The sequence below is a fragment of the Coffea arabica genome, chromosome 2e (assembly GCF_036785885.1).
Source record: "Coffea arabica cultivar ET-39 chromosome 2e, Coffea Arabica ET-39 HiFi, whole genome shotgun sequence".
NCBI lineage: Eukaryota > Viridiplantae > Streptophyta > Magnoliopsida > Gentianales > Rubiaceae > Coffea > Coffea arabica.
Genome location: NC_092313.1, coordinates 18427490 through 18445865, shown reverse-complemented (window position 1 = coordinate 18445865; position 18376 = coordinate 18427490). Strand labels below are relative to the sequence as shown.

General features: G+C 36.4%; 1 protein-coding gene across 4 annotated transcripts; it reads left to right on the top strand.

Moving 5' to 3' along the window:
* Positions 1-373: 373 nt before the first annotated feature.
* LOC140004184 (pre-mRNA-processing protein 40A-like) lies at positions 374-17556 on the top strand. Of its 4 annotated transcripts, none has more exons than XM_072079540.1 (29): positions 374-512; positions 2254-2306; positions 3714-3782; positions 3952-4281; positions 4383-4547; positions 4667-4743; positions 5443-5512; positions 7426-7478; positions 7590-7647; positions 7775-8130; positions 8216-8282; positions 8369-8452; positions 8531-8599; positions 8673-8750; positions 8894-8980; positions 9804-9838; positions 10008-10113; positions 10611-10691; positions 10776-10868; positions 11139-11192; positions 11281-11397; positions 12218-12316; positions 13073-13120; positions 13193-13282; positions 14277-14384; positions 14488-14540; positions 16144-16246; positions 16816-17106; positions 17214-17556. In XM_072079540.1, the coding sequence occupies exons 2-29, from the start codon at positions 2274-2276 to the stop codon at positions 17355-17357; spliced, it is 3018 nt and encodes a 1005-aa protein (XP_071935641.1). In that variant the 5' UTR covers positions 374-512; positions 2254-2273; the 3' UTR covers positions 17358-17556. The 4 variants fall into 4 exon arrangements, 3 of the variants coding, with proteins under 3 accessions (XP_071935641.1, XP_071935640.1, XP_071935642.1); XM_072079539.1 differs by lacking the exon at positions 374-512 and adding an exon at positions 526-749; XR_011840342.1 differs by lacking the exons at positions 374-512; positions 17214-17556 and adding an exon at positions 526-749 and having other exon boundaries at positions 16118-16246; positions 16816-17045.
* Positions 17557-18376: the final 820 nt, after the last annotated feature.

The following is an 18376-nucleotide window of genomic DNA, read 5'->3' as shown; positions in this document are numbered from 1 at the left end:
ATGTGAAAAAGTTTATGTATCAAAATCTATTAATTAATATATTGGGTCATATTTGGGTCATGGGTTTGAGATGACCCAATGTGACCCAACCCAAAAGTAACCCAATTTAAAGTTGGGCGGGTTGGGTATAACCCATTTAAATAAAAACCCAATATCAACCCGCCCAAAACCGCCCAACCCGCCCAATTGCCAGGTCTAGTTCGAGTACTTGAAAATGTATAAGATTAATGATTGGAGTATCGACGAGATGTTTTTGCCAAATCTTTAAACAAGAATCTCACAAGTGTTATAGGCGAATTTGATACTATTTTAGAGGTAGCTTTCCGCTTATAGAACGGATGTTTGTACCAAGTAACCCAAGTAGCCTTATGCAGGCAGCCAAATAGGCAAAAAGAGACCGAAAATAAAAGAAAGAAAAGGAGAAGAAAGTGAAATTGGCACCAGGATTCAGGGGAGAGAGAACAACGACAACTAAGACCGCAAACAGGGCACTTGGGATATAGAGGGAGATGGTAAGTACAGTGCATCTTCACGTTGTTTTATTTGTTATTTTGTGTGCGTCCGGTCGTGTATAAATATCACTCCCAAAGCCCCCTTTCCGTTTCAGTTTCAGCTTCACCTCACAAAACTTCCAAAAAAGAATGTGCTTTCCTCTCCCCTCTGTATCTCCAACTCACTCAGGCCTAGTTTATTGAACTAAACACCCTTCATTTGAATTGAATTCCAAATCAATTCCCAAATAAAAAAAGGTACAAAACAAATCTTCGGACTCATACTGACGGACTGGTTCGATCTTTTCTGCTCTTTGTTTCTTTCCCTGACCGACGTTTTTTTTTATTTTTTTTTCCGTTCTTAATCTGCATTCACAATTTTTGAAACCCTGTTGAGTTCTTAGTTCAATTCCATTAACTTGAAGATTGATTAATAAAATTTGGAACCCCTTCTGTAAATTTGTTGAACTAATCCAGTTAGAAGACTTAAAAAAAAGAGGAAGAGATAGCTTTAGGGCTGAATTTGTAGGCTTTCAAGACAGCTTGAATGAATTCGGGATGCTGTTCTTCAGGGGTCTTAATTGAATTGAAAATAGAATTTGACAACCTGTTTTTGGGGTTTTAGGGGATTCCAAGGTTGTAACTTGTTTTTGTTTATACGTGTGCGCCGGCTCGTTAAGACGACCTTCAGTGCTAATTCTGGGTTTTGTGTGATAACTTTGTTGTTTCTTCATCTTTTTTATGTTTTTATGAGGTGATCGGTATTATGATTTTTAATGAGATTCTGATTTAAAGGAACTCCACCCTTCCCTGCCAAAAGGAAAAAGATGAGGAAAAAGAAAGAGAGTTGTTTTCATGTTATCAGATTTCTAGAGAGAGAGAGAGAGAGAGAGAGAGAGAGAGAGAGAGTTGTTTTCGTGTTATTAGATTTCTTTTGTTATCACTAAATCAATGGAATGATTGAGAGAGATTCACTTCTTTTGTTCAGTTTCATTTGCCTTTTATGTGTGATGAGGAAGATTGCAGGGATGTGACATCTATTAAGCTTGATTTTAAACGTTGCTGTTTATGGAATTAGGATGTGGCTAGAACCTCATCGTTTGTTATGCTTTCTGCTGGAAGTTTTGCTGTTATTCCTATTTTAGGCCAGAAAATGATGTCGAAACCTTTTTGATTGTTTTGGCGCGTAGATCTCCTGCTGCTAACGTGGCCTTTTTAAATATGTTCCCACGCTTTTCTGTTATGGAAGTTTTTTTTTTTTTAAAAACAATGCAAGAAAAGCAGATTTAGAAAGTTGCGATCAAATGATTCTCTCTCCGGTCTCATCTGTTCCATTGTAGAGACGAATGCCACATTTTGTTTTTGCTCTTGTGGTATTATTATCGATTTGGCATCTGCTAGTATCTTTGAAGCCAGAATGGGTTGTTAGGATGTCGTTTTTCAGCTAAACAAGTTTATATGTGTTTATAGTGATGGTTCCTGCATCAATACTAAATAATGCGTTTTCCAATCATTAGTTGTATGGCTTTTCAAGACTGTTTAGATGTACCTAATGGCCATACCAAATAAAATGCTTGCTTGCTTTCTGGAAAAATTTCAGGAATTAACATTTTCACAGCCATGTGTTGATAGTGATGGTTCCTATATCAATACTAAATAATGCGTTTTCCAATTATTAGTTGTATGGCTTTTCAAGACTGTTTAGATGTACCTTATGGCCATACCAAATAAAATGCTTGCTTGCTTTCTGGAAAAATTTCAGGAATTGACATTTTCACAGCCATGGCAAATAATTCTCAATACACTGGAATGCAGGTAAAATCTCTCCATTATTTTTCTTCTTCCTCTGTTTCTGACCTGTTCTATTAAAGGTTTTCATATATTGCACAAGATTTTGTAGAGTAGATACACTTCATTTTCTGGATTACTATGGAGAATATCATTGTTTGCTTCTTCCATTGAGTCCTCATGGGTGTACAAAACCTGCAGAATATAGTGATATGTGTATTGTAGCAAATGAAAATGTTTGTGATTTCAAGCAATTGATGCCAAGTGAAGTTACGCCGTGACGCTAGGTGAATATTCAATTGTTAGGTTTTGTTGGAATGAAGGGAAGTTATGATAGAAAACCTTCATAAGGGGAATCGACTAAGGAAAATTAACCTACCCTCATGTGCTTTGATTTCCATTTTTTCATCTAATGCATTGCCATATAAAGTTGTGTCATTGACTTGTTTGCCAACATTGATTAAATTATATTTTGACTTGTTTATGGCAGCACATTCCTAGCTTAATTTTGTATCAAGATTTTCTTCTAATTACAGCAACAAGAATCCTAGATCCCTGTCAATTGACCATTTGGATTGGCTTAATTGCCAAATTGGTCCTCAAAGTTTTCAAAGCATTTTTGGCACCATTTTGAATTTCAATTTTGAGTACGACCTCTTGTAAACGGGCAGCTGTTTGTTATAGAAATGTCGATTTCCCTATAAGAAAAAAAGGAAAAAATATATACCAAATTTCTACTACAAATATGCTTTAGTCTTGTTTTTCCATCATTAAGGGGAAATCTTCTCACTTGGACGCTGCCCTAAAACTAAAGATCATGCGACTTCCGCATGCAAATTCAGTGAAAGTGGCTTGTGTTCAAAATCGAGAAAGTAGTGCATTTATTTGGGCTTGTTAACATCTGAATCAATGTGTCTAAAATAGATGACTAACATTACTAGATTGAATATTTTTAGCAGTGAAATCCTGGTTGAATTGCAATTCTTCCCATTGACATGTGGAAATTAGGAATTTGCAAATGTCTGATGCAAGTTAAACATAATTTGGGAGTTGATTGCAGAATACTAGATTTTGTAGGAAATGTTGATTAAATATTTTTGCTTATTTGAATGGCTTACTTGGAAAATGTCTTTTTTTTTTTCCCAGAATATATTGATCTGTTTTGTATGTCCTACTGATTTTGGAATGTAGGAGCATACAATTACTCTTTTATTCTTCAACAATTAATATTTGTTAAGCGACTAGCACTCATGAAGCATGGTGGTGCATTACATCTTCCTCTTGCCTTTTGAAACTCAAATTTTTTCTGAATTTCAAGATTAATATGGAGCATGATTGAAATACTTGTACTCATGCTATCTAACATTGATTAATTTCAATATGGTTTGCTAATTGCTACATGTTTTTATTTGGTTCATGATATTTCTACAAAAGCCCCATCGGCCTCCACTAATTGGTTCTCTTGGTCCTCCACAAAGTGCTCTTCCATCCATGCCCCTGCAAGTAAGGTTTTCTTGCATTATGTTTTTAAGCGGTTGAATTAGTTTATATAGTAATTTTGCACTGCAGATTTTGATAATCACACATTTATTGTTGCTCTGGCCTCATGCTGCCAAATAAATTTTTCATAGTAATGCCAAATGGATAATTTTGTGACACATGTTTGTAACAGTACCGGGCTGTGCCCCCACCACAGCAGACACAGCCATATGTTGCCTTGGCTCCTCAACCATTTCTTGGACATGCAAACGTCCGAATGCCCCCACCACCTCTTCCTCCGGCTCCACAAATTCAGTTTCACCAACCTATGCATCAGCTTCCTCTTAGACCTCCTCCAGCAGGAGAAGGTCTGCCTCAAGCACAGGCAAGGCCCCTGCAAGATTTTCAGCAGAGCGGACCTCCTACACCTGTTCCTGGACAGCCTCAGCAAAATACACAGATCTCAAATAACTATATGCCAGGCTTTGGTGGACCCAGAATGCCTCTTTCATCATCAAATACTGTAAGAACAGACATTGATATGCGATAGAAATCGAGTTTGAAGTCTTTAACATATTGAAATTGGTTTTTGACTAGTTATTGTTATCATCCTGTTGCTTGCAGCAAATTAATGTGGATCCTGCTTCCCAGCACCAGCCAATGTCCCAGACAACACTTCTGAATTTTCCTGCTGAGGGACAAGCTTGGTTATCAAATGGAAATCAGGGCACAAAACCTATTACACCTGTGCAGCAGACACAAGAACCATGTGCAAGTGCTGCAAACCCAGTGAGATATACTAAATTAACTTTTCAATTTCCTTCTTTCTAGCTACTTCATGTTCATTGTTGGTATGACACTGCATTCTTGTGGTTTCTGTTGGTTCTTAATGTTCCTTTTGATTTCAGGAAATAACTTCCAAACCTGACCTTGGTGAAAAGGTTTCTTTGCTTTGGATAGAGCACACAGCTCGTAACGGGAAAAAGTAAGTGATTTATTTGAGAAGTTGTAGATTTTGTTGAACATGGATTTCTTATGTTTCTCAAGATAACATCAATGAGAACCTAAGTTCAAGTGCTGTTATTGTTTCTGATGCTTTCCTTATCTGAAGCTTGATTATGTAATCAAAGATGAGAATTTTGCTCATAAAAGACTGCCGGTCTTGTTGAGTCACATGGTAAGCAAGCACATGACATCTTTGTAATGTCATTCATTTAGCAGGAACATATGCATATAAAGCAGCAATCGATTTATAATATTTATTCTGTAACTCCAATAACTTGATGCCATGTAGTTTCAGGACCTAGAAATGAAGAATGGCCAGTGGTTTTTATGTGATAACTGTGTCAGTTAATTTCCTAAACTCTGATGTGAGTAGTGTTGGTGGTGGAAGTCATATTCTTTTCCCAACAGAATAAAAAAGAGCATTTTTAATGTTTCAGTGATCTACCAAAGAAAAAGTTGTACGTACTTTTCTTGAATCTGGCTAGCATTGAATTGCATAAGTAACTTTTGCATTTAGAAAATGCATAATTTGGTGTTATTAATCCTTATATGAGTTTCTCTTCCAACTCTAGCATTATGAGTTGATTATTGATTTAGCTAAGATAATTTTTTCCTTTGTCATATATTTCTGTATTTAAATATGCATTGTTTGTCATTCTCCTGCAAATGGTTGTTGCAGGTACTATTACAATAGGTTGACAAGGCTTTCTACTTGGGAGAAGCCTCTAGCATTAATGACACCGATTGAGGTGAGTCATAATTTTCCAGTTGTACATGTAACCTCCTGGAGAATATGTTATGCGATGTGAAGTAGAATGATTAAACTTTTCCTGATACAAAGATCTTTCAAGTTAGGATGTAAAATAGTTGCAACATCTAGTCATGAGAGGATTAGCATCTTGTCTCTTTTAATTAGTTTGCTATTTAATTTAGTTCTCTAACAGTTTTTTTTTGTTTTACTAGCTATTTCAGTTCAAGCTTATTCTCTGACATGCGCTATTGTTGTTAGAGGCCATTTTTTTTTGACAGACTACCTCTTCTATTTATTTATGCCAGCCCCTGATTTAACATCAGGTGACAGTCAAATTCGTATGAAACCATATTTAAAAACGTTTTCTCCCTGCCTCCTTTTACTGTCCTGTATTTCTTCACTTTTATCTTCTTTACTTCCTTCTCCCTATGATCATTTTTGGGAAAGGAAGGGTGGGCATTATAAGATTCAGAGCACAGAAAAAATTTTCCTTGCGGTTAATTTCTGGAGAATGGTTTCCTTATTTTTCCTCTGTAGCGATGATAGGAGATTAAACATAGCTGCTACCTAATATGTAGTGGTAAATTGTGGAGAGAAGAAAATAGAACCTTTTATTTTCTTCTGTACTTTTTAAATCTATTTTCATACTTTATTTATATGCGACATAAACAAAACAAGGATATGTTGTCAAGGGACTGCAAGCCTTTCCTTTGGATGCCAGCTAGCATTAGTTAAATGTAGTGAGTCTGCCTTCCATTTCCTAGACTTTCTTTGCTTCATCAGAAGGGTTTTTAGAAATTTCCTCTCCCTTCCTGTTCCCAAAAATTGCCTTTCTACTCTGCAGGGTGTTTCACCACTTGTGTATATCGTATTTTTCTTTTCTGAGATGGAGATGACTTTGACGTTGCAACTCATGCCTATTGCTTCCATAACTATCTGCCTGGATGGGGCAGTTCTTATTTTGATTCAGTTTTTGATCAACTTCCATACCCTTTTATGAATTGGCTGATTCCTATTGCCTTAAGCCGCCAATGGGTGTATGCAGTCTGGTCAATTGGTTGGTAGGTAGGTATGTAGACTATACTGCAGTTCTTAGATTCCTATTGCACTTTACTAAATTGCTTGAGTCTTGGTAAATTTAGCTATTTTAACGTGTGTTCTGGATTACTAAAACCACGCAGCCCAAAATTTAGTTTTTATCATGAAATATTAGTCAGGTGAAGCAGATGCTAGGTAAAGGGATGAGGAGTTTGTTCAACAGTCTTTTCTTTTTTTCCATTTGAATTTAGCAAATGTATACTCTTATTCTGATTGTTTTACAGTTTTTCCCAAGAGTGATCCTTGTTTGTAACCATCATATCGTTAGTGTAGATTTTGCCAATTCTATGGCCTGTCTAGGTAATTTTGGTATGAGGTGGGTGAGAAGATATTGCTTGAGAAAATTCTCTAAAACCAAAGCCTGACATGAATAACAATATGCCCAAGGAGGTGAGCTGTAGTTAACCCTGAGAATTGAATCCGTACTGCAGTATTTTTGCTTTTCTGCTGTAATATGGATGTAATTAGCTGATCTTGGTATGTCATGTCATTGGCTATGGAATTTCAACGTCTGAAGTTTAGGTCTCATATACTGTGTCATCTGTTTTGCTTTGATCTCAATTTAAGGTATGACTTCTAAATACTAGGTTTTGGTTGGAATTCGATGGATAGACAGGTCTTAATGGTTGAGAACTGTAATATTGCATCTATACCGTAAGCTTCTGCCACTTATCATTGTTGATTTTTATTTCCCTTCTTTTCTATAGCATATTGACCATGTGTTACCAATTAATGTGTTAGGCCTCCAAGTAACCATTTATTCTTAGGGTTTTCATCTCAATTTGACATGGCTTTTGCTTCCTATTCATACAGAGGGCTGATGCTTCAACTGACTGGAGAGAATATACTAGTCCTGATGGCAGGAAGTTCGTGAAACAATAAGACTATCCTATTTGTTGTGTTCATGTTTCGTTCTTGAACACATGGATTATAGTATTCAGTTACTTATACAAAAAATGTGTAATTATCTGACGCAGGTATTACTACAATAGAGTTGCTAAACAATCCAAGTGGCGTATCCCGGATGAAGTCAAGGTTCTTTTAGTTGATTAATTTGTTGCTGATCTTATTGTTTTCATCCGTTTCATCCTTATTGTTTTCATCCTTCTTCTCCAGCTTCTTTTAAATTTTGAGGTTTAGCTGTTGGTTTTTATGCATGCAGTTGGCTCGTGAACGTGTAAATTTGGACTCTTTGAATAAAACACAAGAAAGAAAGGATGCAAGCTCTCAGGACTCAGCTGCTGTCTCCACTTCTGAAGTCAATGCATCATCTTCCAGTATAGAAGCATCTATTTTCCCTGCTCAACCTGCTGTGTCAAGCCCAAATCCAGTGGCACCAATTGTTACCGAACAATCTTTAGTGACTCCTGAATCTTCAATCCCAGCAGCTGAGGTTTCTCCTGTGGCAATGGACGATGTTGATATGCAGACTTCTTTAGAATCTCATACACCATTTGTTGCTGTCTTAGACAAGGATGCAGTCTCAGTTGCCTTGGAAACTACTGTTAGAACACCAGTGTATAGAATTTGTTGCTTTTATATGTTTTGTTGCTTTCTGAAATTGGCAGTCATTATAATTAGTATCCTGCCTTTGTTACTGCAGAAGTAGTTGTGCTGTTTTGTCTGCTCCGGATACTTCAGTTGCTGGAGTATCTCCAGGAAATAGTGAGGTACAACTGCCTGTTTTTTTGATGGTACTTACAATTGAGTACATATTGATTTCCACCGCTGAGACTTCCTGATTTATGCGTTGAAGGAAGCCAGAAAAGACATCAAAGATAGTGCAAGATCCGAAGAGAAAACAGTTGAGCAGGGGCCCTTGGTCTATGAGAACAAGCTGGTATTGTAAACTGCTTGTAATTTTGTTTGTTATTTGTTAACTTCATTGATCTCATATTATCTTGGTTACTTGCTCCAGGAGGCAAAGAATGCATTCAAAGCCCTTTTGGAAACTGAAAATGTTGGGTCAGACTGGACTTGGGATCAGGTTCATACGGGATTACCAATATATATACCAGTTCATTCAAAATAACTATTTGCTAAAGTAGAAATTTGATCAGGCAATGAGAGTAATAATTAATGATCGAAGATATGGTGCTTTAAAATCCCTTGGAGAGAGGAAGCAAGCTTTTAACGAGGTTAGTTTCTCATCAATGCTTTGCACAAAGACATTCTGATATGTTATATGAAAACAAGACTTTCAGAGGATGTTCAATTGCCACCTATTGCTTTTGTTCCCGAGAATAAGAGTCAACCACTGTGTTTATGGTCTGTTTTCTAGTTTGCGAGCCAAAAGAAAAAGCAAGAAGCTGAAGAGAGACGTGCTAGACAGAAAAAAGCACGGGAAGATTTCAAGAAGATGCTAGAAGTAAGTATTTCTTTATCAGTGATTTTATTTTGAACCCCTTTTTTTCGGGCGGGTGGCAGTACTGGCACTAATAATATTGTCACTGCACCCCTCAACAGTTTATTCTGGAAATTGACCAAAACATCCTTAATCCTCTCTATTGTCTTAGTCTTCTCTTCCCCAACACCTCAATGCTCCCGAACCTAGTTGTCTTCTGCTTCATTTGGTCTTTCCCTGTCCCTTTACTCCCCTGCACAGCCACCCAAATTACCCAGCTGCTAGAAATTGGGATTCTAGATAAAAACCATGCCTGCTTGGACACTGAAGCAAAAGTATGCAGCCTCACATTTTGTTTTTCACTGTGATATGAGCTGAATGAACCAAAAAAGGAACAAACAGAGTTGAAACGTAGGCTATGTTTTGATGTGTTTCCTGCATAATTTTTGGTGAGACGTTCACAGCAGCATATAGTTGTTCTGTTGGAATAACTTTTAACATTTAGATGGAAGGAGGGGAAAGCGGGTTGTGGAGTTGGATTGGCCAGGGCAAGGGATGAGCATTGGTGGGGGAGCACTGGAAAATGCGGGAAAGGGGGGTGGTTGCTGGGGTGCTGGACAAGGGAATGGGTAGATTTGCTCTTGGGCACTACATAAGTTGGAATACAGGTTTTCTATTTTTGGCAATGGACAGGCGTTTTATTAACAATTTTGGGAGTGCCAATATTGCCCCCTTTTATATTCCACAAAAAAAAAAAATTTGATATGCACAAGAATTTCTTCTGCTCCACCACTTATTTTACTTTCCTAATGTGTTTCAAATTTTATTCGTTTTTTCTTCGCAACAGGAATCCAAAGAGCTCACACCATCCATAAGATGGAGGTATGTCTTTTCTGCATTGTGATCCTTCTTGCCTTTTACTTTAGATTATGTTTGACAGAATTCCTTATGTAATCTTTTTGCTGCAATTTAATTATAGTTGAAGTCTACATTTCTCATGGTGAATTCTGTTTTAGAACTGTCAACTAACTGAGTTGCTTTCACTATCCAGTAAAGCAATTTCCACATTTGAAGATGATGAGCGATTTAAAGCAGTTGAACGAGCTAAAGATCGTGAGGATCTTTTTGAAAATTATAAGGAGGAACTTGAGAAGAAGGTACATTCTAACTGTCACTGTGATCTGCTCAAAAAAAAATAAAGCAACTGAATACGAATAAGAATGAAACAAGACTATGGTTTGCTAGAGATACTTATTCTGGTAGATCCTAGGATCTACTGCTTCTGATAGGATTATGACCACACACTTTATGTACCATCTAGGTGGATTAGTGATTTACAGGTTCACTAATCAGCTGAACTCAAATGAATTTGTATCAGATACAATTTTCTTCTTTCACTGTTGTTATGGTCTAAGGGCTTCACCAGTAACGGTCTATGCATATAACCTCGACATGATGGACTTTTTCTTTGTATATTTACTGTAGTTAGAAGTTTGAATGGTTGTGCCATTACATTGTTGGGTAAGTGGTGACACAGACTTGGTTACTTGACGGGTTATTATTATTATTTTTTAATAAGGTAGTAAATTGGTGATTGCAGATCTATCCTAAAATTCCAATGCTATTAATACCTCTGTTTTGAGATTTTGATTAGGAACGGGCAAAAGCTATGGAAGAGCAGAAACATAATAGAGTGGAATATTTAGAATTTCTTAAATCTTGTGATTTTATAAAGGTAATTTATTTTGAGGAGTTCTAATTCTTGTCATGCACACTTTTGAAATGCATTCTTCCTTACTATTGTGATTATATTATGCAGGCAAGCAGCCAGTGGCGAAAAGTTCAAGATCGCTTAGAGGCTGATGAAAGGTGCTCACGCCTTGAAAAAATTGATCGCTTGGAAATATTTCAGGTACTGCTTGTTTATTCCGTTGGTTAATTTACACTTGCAGAAGCTTGTAATTACATGTAACTATGACTTTGGAAGTCTGAAAATATCTAATTCAGTTTTCTTGATTTAGAAGCTACAAGTAAAATATACTTGAAGGGTGAAGGTTGATCTAGAGTTGGTGTAATTATGATATTCAATATGCCATTTTATTTGAAAAAATTTAGTGGTTTTCTATATTAGAGTCTATGATCAATGGTCTGGATATTACCCTCGTTGATGTTGACTTGGCAGGAATACATTCGTGATCTAGAGAAGGAAGAAGAGGAGCAATTGAAATTGCGGAGGGTACTAATGATTGGTCTAAGTTTTAGGTTCTACTTTTCAAAGTTTTTGATGCATATTATTAGTTCTCCTTCGTTTCTTATTAAATTAGGAAGAACAAAGAAAAGCAGAGCGTAAAAATCGTGACGAATTCCGCAAGCTGATGGAGGAGCATGTTGCAGCGGGCATACTCACTGCAAAAACTCTCTGGCGTGATTACTGTATTCAGGTTAGTAATTGTGTTCTCATGCAAACAACTAAGCATCGAGTTGGTTGCTTTCTCCTCTAGATAACATAAGCTGAAAAGGGTATAATGATACGTTTGATTTCATATGCTGCAGTTAACATGATTGACACTTCGCTTACAGACTGGACTGGGTGGGATTGATTATCCTAGAATCTTAGTCCCAGGATTATATCCCTGGATTTCTAATACTTTTCAAGTCAGTCACTCTTTGTTTGGTTTAGACTAGATAAATGAACAATTACTTTAACAGAGAGAAAATATATTTTAGGATTGTCTCAGAATGGCTTAATGGATTTATAGCTAATTGGGAATGAGTAAAGTCATTTTGTGGTTTGCTAATTTTTATTTCAACACATAATCCTATTGCCTCTCCTCTGTCATAATTATAGAGGGAATTGTGTTGTCTCATGTAGAAGGGACAGAAATGGTAAGGGGAAATAGTGATCCCCAATTCCACCTAATCCATGAACAAAAGTAACAAAAATAGGACATGATACATTAGACCTCCTTGTTTAACAAGCTTTAGCGTTCATTTAACTCCAAACACATTGATTGCTCATAAATCTTCATTTAGGATTGCAAGATGCATGATTCTAGTATTTCATTTGATTTGTATCTCTCCCAACTGTCATCCTATTATTTCATTATATGATTGTAAAATGTGGTGTTGTAGAAAAAGCAAAAGTGGATCGTGTTGTGGAAAGGAAAAAGTTGATCACTTTGTCTTCATTTTTTTTTTTTTGGAAACATATAGCAATTTCTGGTCATAGTTTCTATCTTAATTTCTTGAACATGGTTGTAGGTTAAAGATTCGCCTGCTTATCTGGCTGTCTCATCAAACTCCTCAGGGTCAACTGCAAAAGAACTTTTTGACGATGTCTCGGAGGAGCTAGTAAAGAAGGTGAATGCTAATCTTTTTATTGTTTATCTTGTCAAGAATTTGGTGCATTGGTTGGCATCTTGAAAGTTTCTCTCAGCAATTATAGATACATTTTGGTTAAATTTGACATATGGTTGGCATTTTGAGTTCTAATTCAATGCTCAAGCTATTAGTGGAATTATAATTTAGTCAATATTCTTGTGCGTAGTGGGGGCAATTGTCCCCATGGTCATATGTATAGATTTGCTCTTAGACTTAGGGATAACAAGGGCATTTGATGGGGTGATTTTTGGAGGATTAGAAGATAGGTTGTCATTTTACTTTTTAGTTTCATGATTCAGTTTAATCAATAATTTTTAGTTCATCTCTTTACTCAGCGATGTCTATATTTTTGGCTCTATCTTATATTGGTGAGAAAGCTTATCATGTTAAATTGGAGTTTGACTATCTTTAAAATTGTTCATCTATTTATCTGATCAAAATAGTACTCGTGTATCGTGGTGTTGCATCAGTTGTGCAGTAGATTTTCTGCTCCTTGCCAAAAGATGACAATTTTTCTGCTTCATATACTACACATTAAATTGTTTTTGTGGCAATGAAGCATGATTAGATCAAGATCAAACGGCCAATCATGAGTCCTTAAAGGCTATAGTCCAGTATATTGTTTTTCTTTATTACGAAATTCCTTGTGCATCACATATCCTGAGGCTGTATTTCTTGTTTCTAATTTAGCATTATTTATACTCACTCACTTGGAACAATAAATATTGGTCGCAGTATTTGGATGATAAGGCCCAGATAAGAGATGCAGTCAACATCAGAGAGGTATTTATTTTCTTTAGGTTTAAGTTTTATTTATCATAGATATTTACCATTGCTTTCTTGGCTGGCTTGCAGATCAGTTTGACATCATCTTCAACTCTTGACGACTTCAAGGCTGCAATTGCAAAAGATGTCGGTTCACCAGTTTCAGACGTTAATTTAAAAGTAAGTTTTTCCTGTACATGTAGATTTTCCTGCTGGAAGTTTTTTGAACATATATGTTGTATTGGTATCTATTTTAGTTAAAGCTCACCTTGCCTTTAAGAGATGAAAGGTTCACATTCAGGATTCAGTGAAGAATTTGGGATGACTGTCTGATGTTTACTGGTTAAACTCTCTGTGTGCAATGTTGTTAGATTTAGCAATAGAGTTAGAGTGACGAATTGATGGATTAAGTGAACACAAACCTATTGAAGGTGTTCAAAATTTGACTATGATTTTGTGCTATGGCATGCTTGTTTGTGGTGTTTGGTTATCGTGGTCTTTTTTACCGAATAAAACAATCCATCCATGAAGTGATGGATATGCTGTTGCACTTGCATGCTTATTACAATGACCAGATGGTTAGTTCTTTATCATTTGCCAGATTTATGCACGCATTGGCTTTTAATTGAGGAATATCAAATACGTATGCAAAGTTGAAGAATACGAGTCAATGATGGTTTGTTGAGTTGTTCTAGATAAAGTGACAAGGAACTTAGGAGCTTCTGTGCTTCTTACAAAAGATAAAGATTCCAGGATAAGGAAATTGTTGTTGTAAAGAAGCATTGGAAGAAAGTATGACTGGAGTGCAGCTTAATCATGATAGGTGGACATGGATTTCATTTAACCATCTGATTATGGTGCTTCCATCAGGCTTAATTTTTGGCAATTTCCACTTGTTAGACCAATATTTGTTGTTATGCCATTCTGGTGTTGGTAATCTGAAGGAGGCTTAAAATCGTTATCATTTTTTTTTCCCTGATTGATGACCATAAAGTGAGAGGAGAAGAGCAAGTATTTATTTATTTATTTATTTGCATGGATAATCTGAATTAGTTAAGTTCTGCTTCCTCTGATGTTAGCACATGTTGCCTAAGGGATATTCTTTCTACTGTTGGTCATTTGACTTCAAGTCATTTGACTTCAAAAATCTAATGCATGCATTACCACATTGCAGCTTGTATTTGATGAGCTACTGGAAAGAGCTAGGGAAAAGGAGGAAAAAGAAGCTAAGAGGCGTAAACGTCTTGCTGATGACCTTTATCAATTTCTGCATGGCTCAAAGGTCTGAAAAACTCAAGTTTTGTTTGCAATATTTTTAAATTACTTTGTTGTGGCAGGATATTAAATAAGGCAACCTTAACTGTTATTTGTTTGCTGGTTTACAGGAAATTTCAATTTCTTCAAGATGGGAGGACTGGAAACAACTTATTGAACACAGGCAAGATAACATTGTTGGCTAATCCATATTTACTTTCCCATTGAGCTATACCTAGACAACATTTACACTAAAGTCATGTTGCAGAACATGAAAAATTTCTGGCAAAGATTTTCTCATTCTAGTTTCTGTCAGTAAAAGCAACTGTCCTGGAACGTATATTTTTCAGTCAAATAGATGAGAGAGCTGAATGCAAATTAGAAAGGTATATTTGATAAACATGACTAATCAAAGAGATGAAGTCGGGTTTTGTTGATATTCAAGACGTGAATATTGTTAGAAAGGAGCTGTCTCCAGTTTATGCTGTTAGTCTGCAAGAAACAGAAATGTCTGTCCTAGACAGTTTAGTGCTTTCGGCCATATTTTTTGCTGGAAATATTTATGGGTGACAACGCTTTAAAGAGTCGATTTATGGGCCATAATGTTTGAGGGAATCAAATTTGTTTTCTTGACTCACTTAAGTATGACGAGAGCTGAAATTAGATGGGTTTCCATGGGGATTTGTGGTTGATGAGGTCAATGGGACCGTTGGCTGCAGCTTGATGGTCAATGCTTTGGAGAAATATTGAGATTTGTGCAACAGCACTTCATTGCTTTGCTGCTCAAATGATTTTCTTCTTGTTTGGCAAGAGGAGGCTTGAAGGGATTAAGAGGGCATATCTAATGGGGAACTCTTTGCTTTTGCAGGATGCATAGAGGAACAAACTTCTCTAAGTATCGTCTTTGTGAAATTTGAGTTTCAGTTGGGTCTAGTGGTTCCTGCCAATTACCTTGAAAAAGAAATGCTAAATAGAGCTCCTAGGTGAAAGATGCTTGAGAAAATGTTCAATTGCCTTGTGTAAGCACCGTATAAAGTTTAAGAGGGTTTGGGCACTGCACACAGTTATTGGGTTGGTTCTGTTGCAGGATTTTGAACTGCCTGCATTCTGAGTATAGCCTACCTTATTTAAAAAGGGGAAGGACAAAGATGCTTTTTGTGATTGTGCGAACCGGTTCTCGACTAAGTCTTTGCACTGCACTAGGATGTATCTTATAAAATATTGGATATGGTGAGAATTATTAAGGGATTATGAGGTTGCTTAATCAGATTGGGAGAAATTTAAGCAAATAGACTTATTTAGGGAAGGTAGCTCGAGGGCTCAAAAATTGAGTTATGAAATTGGAGAAGGCAGGTTGGAAAAATTAAAACTCATAAAAGAGACTTGAATTCCAACTTTTAATTTGTTTTTAAAATGTTTTAATTCATTGAAAAGGAGAAGTTTGGTGGATTTTTTTTGCTTGGATATTTGAACCCTTTTGTATCGTATATAACTGGATTATGCAGCTCTCTTTTGGATGTCTACAGCTTGGTGACAATTCCATGTATATTTTTCTTTTTCTCTTTTGCATTTGAAAATAAAAATTCCCATTGCCCATAAATTTTGCACGTGTTCTCTTTTTCATCCCAGTGAATTACTTTTGGTTGATGATTTGTTGGTTCTCACAACTAATTAAGTTTTGAAATGTTTGGCTAATTTGACTTTGTATGATAGATTGAAACTCTTTTGTGATAACTTGCTCCAACTAATGTCTATTGACAGATCTGAACAACCATGCTATTGTTTAGGTTCATTGGAGAAGAGAGTTTTCTTCAGGAAACTTTTGAAAAGTTCATAATGGAACAAAAGGAAAAGGCAAAAGAGAAGGAACGAAAGCATAGGGAGGATAAGGTATTTCAATTGTATTGATGATCTTATGCTTATCCATTACTACTTAGTTATGGCGATTAACCCATTGAGGTTACTTCCTTAAAATGCTTCCTGGCATGTGGTGAAATTTACAAAAGTTGAGACCAACTCTTCTGGATAGAGAAGAGACTGCTAGTTGGTAACTTGGTACACTTGTTAAGAAGAAGAGGGATACACGTATTTAGGTATTTAGAAGTTGCGATCTTAATATGGAGGAAGGTTGATTGTCATTGAATTCAGAAGAAATTCACAAGAGTTTCAATATTGTACTCTTATTGTAACTGTCAACGTTGAGATGGTATCCTGTTATTATGACCTCCCAAACTATGCCTTTATTTACTATCTATAGTAATTTTATTTGAGACATGAATTGGTTAATCATGTGTTATTCTCCTGCAAATGTTATTTGTGGTGGAGTTACTCGAGATTTCATGGGTTTGTAGAAGACAAATTTTAACTTATAATTTCAGCCTTTTAGTGTGTACCTTTAGCTTTCAGTTCACTTTTGATTACAATTCATGCAATTTGAGATGATTATTATTGTTTTGCAGGCCAGAAAAGATAAAGACAGAAGGTATAGGGAGAAGAAGAAAGAGAAACACCGAAGAGACAAGGAGAAAGTAGTTGAAAGCAGGAAAGGGAAAGAGAGACCCAAGAGTGATGGAACGGACAGTGATAGAACAGAGTCCCACAGTTTTGAAGAGAGAGAAAGGTCAGGCAGAGACAGGGACAGTAAACACAGGAAGCGGCACTCAAGTGACAATACAAGTTTGGATGAAAACGAGAAAGATCGGCCTAGGAACTCTCACAGACACAGTGATGAACGCAAAAAATTGAAGCGGGTAATACACTCTCGTTCTCATTTATCTGTTAAATGGTTATACAGTCTTTCTGTTTTGTAGTATGATCGTTTAAGTTAAGATTACAAAATCTAGTTTCTGCATGATAGGTGGAACTGCACTCGAGGACTCCCGAAATTGCTTCAGATAGCCAATACAAGAAACAGAGGAGAGATCATAGGGATTCTTACAGGAGTGGTGATCATGATGAGTACAGGGGTGGAGAAATTGATGAGGATGGGGAGGTTCGGTAGCTTTTTGGAGTAATAATTTATAATTCTTGCTCGTCTCTTGTAAATAGCATTGAATTTGCTTAGAGTTCTGCTGCAGTAAGTGTACTTCAGATTAGATTTGCTCCAGTCTTTTTAATTGTCATGTGGACTTTTGGTATTGTAGAGTCATAAGCAACATAGAGTTTTTTGAGATATTTATGGAAGGAAAAAAGATTTTGAACTTGGCGCTTTCGGTTCCTTTCTTGGCAATTTGGCCATCTTGTTAGCTGTAATCGTATTGTTCTGAGATCAAATAACCATAGAGATGCTATCTAAAATTTTGAATTATGTACCTGCTGTGGCTCTCAGTGGCTCTCAGTCTGACCCTACTAGGTATTTCTTATTTCTAAGGCTTGACAGATTAATATTACCCAGTGAATCCTTAGGGCTTCATTCCTAGCATCCATAATAAACAGGTTTTCGAGTGGTGTATAGGTTGTGCAACGTGCATTCACCGATTGTATCCTGATAACACTTGAGTATTGAGAGTGCGATCGAAATAGCTCCATTATGCTTTTTTCTGCAGATTGACTTTCATCAGTGTCACAAAATTCTATATTTTTCTGCTCCTTTTTATGCTTATAACAGCTGGTTCTAATGCCTCCGTTTAAGCATTGGGTTTTGTTGCATGGCTTTTGCCTCGTCTCTTGAACTTTCTCTGTGCATCTTGCACTACCTAATAAATTCAGTTCAATGGAAGATACAGCCTGATAATTTCTTGTCAAACTTACCGCTTTGAACTAAATCGATAATTGTTTTATACACAGGTGAAACTCAAAATGCAGTTATTAAAAAAAAATAAAAAAGGGCTCTCCAAATCCACCCTTACTTCCAAGTAGTGCGTGGAGAATTAGGAGGTAAATAATTTGTTCACAAAAGTTGGTCATTGGGTATGGATAGGCTGTGGAGCTAACAAAGATTACCAGTTTTATAAGATGATTAATGTCTATTCAGAGATGGCCAATGAATGGAATCGGGGGCTGTGTTATTACAAGTTCAGC

Excerpts from the sequence above, each read along its gene's own strand:
- LOC140004184 (XM_072079540.1), top strand. The coding sequence starts at position 2,274 with ATGGCAAATAATTCTCAATACACTGGAATGCAG. Across the intron at positions 3,783-3,951 it reads TTCCATCCATGCCCCTGCAA|TACCGGGCTGTGCCCCCACC; the intron begins GTAAGGTTTTCT and ends TGTTTGTAACAG. Across the intron at positions 4,744-5,442 it reads ACAGCTCGTAACGGGAAAAA|GTACTATTACAATAGGTTGA; the intron begins GTAAGTGATTTA and ends TGGTTGTTGCAG.